Source organism: Centruroides vittatus, unplaced genomic scaffold (assembly GCF_030686945.1).
Source record: "Centruroides vittatus isolate TY-2023 unplaced genomic scaffold, ASM3068694v2 contig_750, whole genome shotgun sequence".
NCBI lineage: Eukaryota > Metazoa > Arthropoda > Arachnida > Scorpiones > Buthidae > Centruroides > Centruroides vittatus.
In genome coordinates this window covers 153,988-163,494 of record NW_027122487.1, presented here as the reverse complement: position 1 = coordinate 163,494, position 9,507 = coordinate 153,988, and the positions used below count along the sequence as shown (strand labels likewise).

Below are 9,507 nucleotides of genomic sequence, written 5' to 3'. Positions count from 1 at the left end.
AATTTACATTAAAAACAAATTATTTTGAAATATATACAATTCTTTTATTTTTAACAAAATAATTTCTACAATACAAAAAATATTTACATGGAATTCTATACAATTAATATTCAGTTCAACACACATGTATGAAATGAAATGTTTAATAAATTAAACAAGAATAAACTTCAATATATTAAAAATTGAGATGGAAAGCAAAAGACTAGTTTAAAAAATAAATAGAATGTAACTATCTCTAAGTACATATAAATCATTGTTTAAATCAAGTAACTTACATTTAATATTTGAGAAATTTATTATCTATAGCAGTTTAACTTAAGTTGTAGAAGGGAATATCAGAAAATTAGAAAATTTGCTATTTTTTTCTGTGAGAGAGCTCAGTGTAATGATTCTGGGTACTTTCTGGTATGCTTCAGTTTCAGCCACACAAATACACTGGAAAATGGTTTAAAAAGCTTTTACCAGAATGTGTGGAAACTGAACAAGACAGCAGAAGCAAACAACACTAAACTGGAATTTGCCGGCTTATTTTGTCAAAATCATTTTATTTAACACGAGTAGCAAAACGTGTCAATAATACATCCATGGAGGCCATATTGCTTCACTTGAGGACACCATATCCGAAGCTTAACAAGTATAATGTGCATGTGCATCAGTCGCTGAGAGGTGAACTTGTCAGTGAATATCAGAACATATTTTATAACATTACAATTCACTGATGGGCACTTATTGATGCATACTGGAATGTACTCTGATTCTTCAAGTTGCTACTGTTATATGTTTCATCAGACTTGAACATGTGCTCCAACTGTTTCATGTTTCTGCATTACATCATGCTTAATTTCAATTCTTTTTCTATTTTAAATTTTGAAGAAATTTTATCTTTCATTATTTTTATACATTTTAATACAATGACTGTTTAAAAATTGAATTTATCTCATTATTTCACTCAATTTGTCTCATATAAAAGCTATTAATGTGTTTTTTCTAGTAAATGTAAGTTTTGTAATCTGCAATAATCTTTGATCTATATTTTTATATCCAATAAAAAAAGCATATATTTAAATTTTGCATTTTACAAATATATAAAATCTTTTTGTCAAATGACTATAATTTCAACATTTGTAGTTCTTGTACAAGATTCGAATTAATTTGCTAATAGATGCATAAAATTGCTTACATATTTGTTTAATAAACAGACCCATAAAACACTCAAAAATTCTCAAAACAGATAAACTATCATAAAAACTTGTTCAAGAGACACTAAAAATGTATAAATAACTAATTTAACTAATTTTAAATTAGTTTTTATTTTCAGATGCTTCATTTCCTAATTCATCTTCTATAAATTTCCTTGAATCTTCTTCAGATTTCTCACATAATCCTTTATGTTCACAAATGCTTTTACTTGTTAAACCTTTAGATAACATATTCTGCTTAGAAATAGAAAGCGAAGGCTCTTCTTCCAACTCGGTAATTGTTACTGTGCTTCTTTCTGAATCACATAATCCCTGATGTTCATTCTCAGATTCACTTGTTGACTGCATTGATATAGATTTGATAGAATCTGATTTTATCAGATGATATTTACCTTTTAAAATCTCCGACATCAGATGCTTTTCATTATTATCCGACTCCCTCGTGCGTCTCGAATCAGACGCCGGTTCTAATCCTCCGAGAAAAAATGGAAAGCGTATCCGATATCCAAACAACATTATTAATAACAAGAACATAAGTAACGTGATGATAATGCTCACAGGTACCATTAAATACCACGATAACTGACTGAATAATCTTTGATAGAATAATCCAATATATTCTCCCAAAAACTGTAGTGGATATAATACTATATGCTTAAATGTTTCTGATACAGCCTTCATCGGCGATACCTTTAACTCTGGCGACACGTGAATACTTTCGTAATACTTTTTACACTGAACATCGAAAGAATAATCATTAGAAAACCATAAATTAATGTAACTCCCCCATGTTAAGTATTCAGGATGACAAGAATCGGGCAAGCTCTTTTTATCCATTTCTGAATACAAATCAGAATATTCTTTCTTCACTAAATATATCCAATTCCATATTATATCAAGAATTATAACAAATACCGAAACAGTAGAAATAACACTTCTCGACGTTAAGCGAAGCTTGATAAACCAGATAACCAAACATGCTACAATAACCATTACTGCACCGACGTACTGCAGATACACGTAAACATCATTTGTAGACTGATATTCTTCCGGTTTAAATATGACAGCACTGTTTATCATTTCGGACAAGACATTGTCTAGATCCTGGATTTTATTGGAAGGGTTTTCGATAAATAATTTCATGGTAGCTACATCACTATTTTTAATGGTTAAATCCACACGTATGGAACCCGACACTTCACCACCTAACGACAGGAACTTACTGGCCAATTTCTTAACACTTCGCTTCAGATATAGAAACTCATTCTGTGAAGTAACTGTTTGTTTGCTGCTTCCATATTTCTGGCAATCAGCTAGTTTTTTACAACTACACTGTGAATCGTTTGAATCAGCAGAAACTTGCATCAAAACCTTAGCCTTTTCCTGCTTATTTTCTTCCGATTTCTTCTCGTTAACATCGACTTCTGGGTCAAACATGGCATAAGGATCAACAAGATCTTGTTTGTTTCCTTCACAATTTTCGAAATATTTATTGCAATGTTTACTAGAACAGCTCATGCGACAGATGTCAACTGACAAAATCAGTAAAATAAAGAGTAATGTTTTCGAATTCATTCTATAAGACGTAAAATGAAGAAGAAATGTTTGTTAAACTGAATAAATTACGACGAAGCAATTTACTTTCACTTGAAACTCGTATCATGCATCAATCAAAAACAACGTGATCACCAGTTTAGTCTGTATTCAGTGCTGCCAACTTTCATTTTAGGGGGGGGAATTGATTATAATTAAAATTAAATATTAAACAAATATAAAAATTTATTTTATATTAATAATTAATGTTTTAAAAAAATTAATAATTTTGACAAATATTTCGTTTTAGTAAATAACATTAGTTTTAAAAAGTTTTTATACAGATAAACGAACGATTGTGTGTTCTTCCAGGAACACGCATGGTAAATATTACAAAAGAAAGATATCGAAACATACACTGAATGATATAAAACATAGAATTCATCTCTGAATATACCATTGTTTTCTAATTTCCAAATAGAGCACCCTCAATTTGGGTTCGCATTAACCGGGGTCTATGGATGAATTGGATTTATGGAATAAAGCCGTACAACAGATGGGTAATCTGTTCTGTTAAGGGGTGTTACGACTTACGAGTTGATTTTATAGGAAATTGGCCTCTAATTAGATGTTAGATACTCGAATAAAACTCTAAACAGTCCATTGTTAATAGCCGAATAGCGAGCGAGTCACGACTCTACAGTGGTGTTATCGATTTCGGCAATTTGTGAACCGCCTATGGAGAGTCATTAAGTCATCACAAATTGCTGTAGGACTTGACTTATTCGCTTTGTAGGTTATTGGCCAGAAAAGAAATGGTGTTCCCAAGAGTAAGGATAAGAAATAAATGAATCAAGGAGAGGATTTAGGATTCCTAAAGTGCAGCTGTACCTCTTCCGATGAACGTTTCCCGAGTAAAGCCAAGTTTCTCAAGCAGTAAAACTTTTGTAGGGCATTATTTCCGTTTAGCACTCCCTCCGAAGATTGCTGGATCCACTATTGACTCTTGCCGCTCATTGAAGTATCACATAACGCGCTACTAATAGTAGTGTTCCGATATAAATTTTCAATGGAACGTTGAAGTTTTTATTTTTATTTTTCTTAATTTAAGAAAATATCTTGTTTCAAAATTAGGATAAAAATAAGATTTTAGTTGAATAATTGGGAGCTTGTATAACTTTTGTTACTTTTAGCCAAATGAACACTCCTGATAATTTCGCAATTATTAGCTTTTATAACTGTTCAGACATTTCATTTAGAGATCATATGTTATTGCATTCTATGCAAATCATAAAATAAATGTTTATAGAAGTAGTGGACATATTATTTTAAACAATCACACAAAGGTTGCAACACACATTATTAAAACATTACTGCTGGCCAACAGGTCAATCAATGAGTTTTCAGTAATATTCTATCGTTTATTAGTGAAAGTTCATAATTAGAAATTAATTTGTGGCTTTAATTTTATGACATTTCCTTCTGTATGTGCAATAAATAAATAAATTTAGAATGGCTTGTGGCACACCATTGTGCTGCAGCACTATTGGTAATCACTAGAATAAGGATTAGGATATAAACCTTGTTGGAGGACTTTTTTTTTTTTTTTTTCTTTAACTCTTTCCGCCCTGTGGGCACTAAGAGGACCTCTTTTAGTAGGCCCATTATGGGTTCGGCCAGGCCCACAATGGGGCGACCGGGTGGTGAGGGACGGGGCCCGACATATCCGAACGGACCACCCCCCGAAAAATTCCTGGGGATTATTCGACCCGTTCGGATTCGATCCCGGGTCCCCCAAAGCGGTAGGCTGCCACCTTTACCGCTCGGCCATCCGGCCGTCTTGTTGGAGGACTGAGAAAGAAACACTATTTAGGTGTTAGATGCCTGAATAATAGCCAGAAAACTCCAGTCAGCCAATTGATCGAGTATAAACCTGTGACCAATGGTTCTAATTCTATCCATTTACAGGGGGACAATAATGACGGCCGGATGGCCGAGCGGTAAAGGTGGCAGCCTACGCTCTGGGGGACCCAGGATCGAATCCGAACGGGTCGAATAATCCCCAGGAATTTTTCGGGGGGTGGTCCGTTCGGATATGTCGGGCCCCGTCCCTCACCACCCGGTCGCCCCATTGTGGGCCTGGCCGAACCCATAATGGGCCTACTAAAAGAGGCCCTCTTAGTGCCCACAGGGCGGAGAGTTAAAAAAAAGGGTGACAATAATTAACATGTAAAAGTTTTTTGCATCGTAAATTTATTAAACAAATGAAAATGTTCGACATCCTTAAAAAACCAAAGAACTAACCCTTATTACACCGAAAGCACATCTACACAGGCAGAAAATCATGGAGAATTAAACAACAGTATGTAAATTGGTGACGGTAAAAAAGTTCAGGTGCAGCATTGCTACAAACTTTGTACGGGTTAATTATTGTTACCCTGTAGTTACTAGTAGGCCAATTATTAAGACTTCCTCCTCCACATATTATAAAAAACTATAGTTTTCAGTAAAAATAAATCAACCATTGATCAGATTCATAACCTACAAGAATTTAATCATATAATACACTGTTTATTCATGAATTTTGGAGATACGTAAAATCATAGACAGAGAAGCAATCTTCAGAGGGATGGAAAAACTTATAAAACGCAAACATTTGAGAGTTCAAAATGAAGAGTAAAAGAGATGAATCTCTGAAGTAAAATCTGATGCAAAAAACAGGACAACTGTCTTATTGCCAACAAAAGTTAGCACTGAAAGTCATTAAAATTGCAGAAATATTGGAATAAAGCTAAGTGAAAAAGATATTAAAATTTTAACCTTTCCAGGTATATAGTTCTTACTTGTATTATTGTCAAAATACACAAATACTGTACTTAGAGACATGACAAGGATCTCGGCAAAGGAAGCAAAATTGGAGGATTAGAAATCAATAGCCACAAAACTAATATTCTTAAAGTAGATAGAAAGTACTGATGATTCTATTATTATTTGAAAAAGTAGTTTCTTCATACACTTATGAAGCTTTGTACAAGAAAACAGTAAGATAGCCTAGCTTTAACAAGGACACAGGGCAAAATTTGTCTTAGAAAATGATAAAAGTTAAAATTGTTATCTAGAAAACCAAAATTAGAACAAATTAAACAATAATTGAATTTGTAGTTCTGTACTATAACAAAACGTTTGATTCAAACTTTAAAAGGATAAACTCATAATCTTTGAAAATAGTAGTGTAAGGCAAAGTTTTGGAGTAAAGAAACTGAATGGGAAAAAGAGTGAATTTAAGCAACTGGACATTGTAGCTATAATTAAAGGAAGGTCACAAAATGAGAAGAGAAAGACCTAATAAGAGCTCAATTTCTTCTAATTCTGTCTAAAATCTCATTTCTTTTCAAAGTATTATTGACTTTGGGTTACTTGTTTGCAGTGGCGTGCCGTGACATTTGATGAGAGGGAAGCTGTGTTTCTGTAAGAAGCCGACTTCCAGGGGCAATCAGTTAATTGCGCGTCAGTAATGGTCTGGGGTCCATTCGTACATGGGTGGTGGCTGTAGAGACAAAGACTACAAGTATCTGACAAAAACCGTTTATTTTAACATAAAATAAACATACACTATGTACAAAATAGTTTGCTTTAGGACAATCAGCCGTTCGGACGTCCTGAGCGTCGATCTGGTTCTTCGATGGTCGATCGAAGGTGGCCCCGGGACTGGCGTTGACGAGTCTGTAAGGCACGGGGAGACTTCGTCCGTTGGAGTCGGGGACACGGTCTAAGTCCGAAGTGGCACGGGTTACGGGTTGGCACAATAGACGAGAAATGGTATTTTTTTTTTTTTTTTTTTTTTTTTTTTTGCGCGTTGACACACGGCGTTTTGGTTATTCGGAACGTTAACCGAGTGTGAGATGTCCTCGATTGTCAGAGATTATATCAATCTCCGTTCTTTCATCCATTTTGATTGGTCGTTCTTCCTTAATCACGCTTCCCGAGTGGTTGGTCCCTGGTTACTAAACGTAACGAGACTCTTACCTGGAGAGTGAGAAAAGTCAAAATCGAAGATGAATTCGATATTCCACCGATCATAGGACGACTTCCTTCCGCGATTTATGGTTTCTGCCTTGCAGTTTGATATAAACAATGGGTGTCCGATACAAACAACTTTTACCTGTTTTTTTAAACTAATAAATTTTTCTCTAAATTAACCGTTTTTTCGCGTCTTTCGTGACGGGTCAGACCTGTCCGGTACATCACATTTCCATAAAAGTTTTAAACAAATACTGGAAATGACAAAAATAAACAATTTATGTATTTTAGTTCTAAAGTACAAATAATACATACCTAATATAAATTGATATGATACAAACAACGATAGAAAAACTTGTTTTTTTAATTTTTTATAAATTAACTCTATTCGGCGATTTTTTCCGCAAAGTCGTTAATTACTTTATCATAAAAGTCGCTGGTCGTCGACTCCATCGACGTATTTAAAACCACTTTTTCTATCGAAAGCAACGCTAGCGACAATTTTTCCTCCCACCGAGTGTTTCTGGCCAATGTATGAATTCGTTCCGTGGTCGAAAAACTGCGCTCAGCAGACCCACTGGTAGATGGTTATTCTTTAATTAAATGATATTAAATCAATTAATGATATTAAATCATATAATTCTTTTAGTGCGTCTTTGTTCGGATAGATATTAATTATAATATGTTTTATGTTTAAGAGTTACTTGTCAATATAGTCCGGACACGAATATAGCGATTCGCTACGTAATTTAGATAAATCAAAAATTTTTCCATGAAATTTACTTAAGTTAAAGAATTAAAACACGCTTGGAAAAATTGTTAATAATTTTAATATTATGAAAAACATCTAAATGATAAAAATTCTAAAGATTTTGTCTGAAAATCTGTCAACATAATTATAATTTTTTAAAAATTATACTGTAATTAAATATAATTTTGTAAAAAAAAATACATAAAAATTACATTAAATACTCTTTACTTTTTAAATCTTAACCAATTCACTTAGTCAGATAGTTTCCTGCCAGTGGCTAAGGGATAGAATCGTTGGAAGCGTTACATGTGTGTAGTTTCCACCAGCTAAACCGGTCGAGGTTGGTGCTCTGTAAAGCGCATGCGCCAATGCCCTCTGGCTGCTTTACACCATTCAGTTATTCTCGCCTTGAAAGCTGTCTCGGAAGCGCTTCCATTCCGCCACTGACATTCGAATATACAATAGCAATGTTATCGTTTTTTCACATATAGTATAGAATTTTTTAATAAGATACATAATGCAGTTATAATAAAATATTAATTTTAATTAATTCAAACTATTATAATTCTAAATTTTTATATTTTAACGTACTTTGAACGTCAAAATATGAAAATTTATATTTTAGAAAATACAAGGGAAGGTCATTGGAAGGTGGATGCGGCGCTTCCACCGCTTCCAATGACGGCACGCCACTGCTTGTTTGGTCTGCCATTGCACCCACCTTATTAAACAGGACAAGGTTTGTTTCTTAATTTATAAATTGGGAAACTTACCTTTTTGTGATTCTAGCAATGTTGCTATGATAAGATAGTTTTCCTAATTTTTACCATAGAATGATTTACTCCAATAGAATATTTTTAAAGTTTTTTTACCCTCTCATCGTTCTAAGCTGTCCTCTATTTAGAGTGCATATGTAATTTGCAAACAGCTAAGCAAACCAATGACAATATTCTACGTGAGCATAAAATTGCTATAACAGACTTTTCATACAAGAAACCAGTGGTGTAAAAACAGGCTTTTAAATAGACCCTGATATACAAACTTCTGATGCAAACCATAAGTCATGTTATTTCAATTCAAAAATATTAGATAGATGACCATTACGACTCTATTGTTAAAGGAAAATTATGTAGAGGAGCAAGCCACTACTAATTTGAGGTGGAAAGTATATATTTTAAATTAAATAAATTTAAAATATGATAAAAATCGCAACCTGGCAGTGACATTGTCACAATAAATAATTGCTGGTTGTTGTTGGCTTGCTTAGTTAGCTGCTTGTGACCTAGACACTTAAATTTAGCAGAAAGTCTTTTTATCTGTAATCTTGGATTAAATGTGCAATGCTTCATGTTATGAATGTAAAAATCTCTAATTAAAATCTATAAAATTATATTTCTATTTTTAAATGTGTTGTTTCAGATGTGGTTAACAAACATTTCCAGGCATAAAAACAATGTAAAACTTTCTTATCCTGCAGGGAACAACAAAAAAGCATAAACATTACTTTTTAACTCTTTCTGCTCTTTAGGCACTAAGAGGGCCTTTAGCAAGCCCATTATGGGTTTGGACAGATACACAATGGGTTAGCTGGGCAGCAAGGAACAGAGCTCAACATATCCAGACAGATCACCCTAAAATAATTCTCGGGTTTTTTGACCTATCTGGATTTATTCTTGGGTCTCAGCGTGATAGGCTGCCACCTTAACCACTGAGCCATACACCAATCATACTGGTCTTAAAATTGTATGGGTTATTGGAAGATGAAGCCAAACATGTCTGGATCCCAATCAGACTCGAATCCTAGATTAGCCAAAATCTGTTGGTGCCAGAGCAATAGGACACAGCATCATAGGATCATATTGTATTCTTTGGCTGTAAATGTATTTAAATAAAAAGAATCTTCTATCAAATTATTTTTATTAAACCATCAAACTTTTTGGTATCATTCAGTTGAAAAATTTTTTCCAATTAAAATTTACTAAATTTAGTAATTGTACATAGAAG

General features: G+C 33.6%; 1 protein-coding gene across 1 annotated transcript; it reads right to left on the bottom strand.

The window, feature by feature from the left end:
• Positions 1-362: 362 nt before the first annotated feature.
• Positions 363-2,901, bottom strand: LOC136981300 (chloride channel CLIC-like protein 1). The gene has a single exon (XM_067277600.1). It carries the CDS (start codon positions 2,772-2,774, stop codon positions 1,302-1,304), a length of 1,473 nt encoding a protein of 490 aa, XP_067133701.1. The 5' UTR covers positions 2,775-2,901; the 3' UTR covers positions 363-1,301.
• Between the last annotated feature and the right edge of the window lie 6,606 nt (positions 2,902-9,507).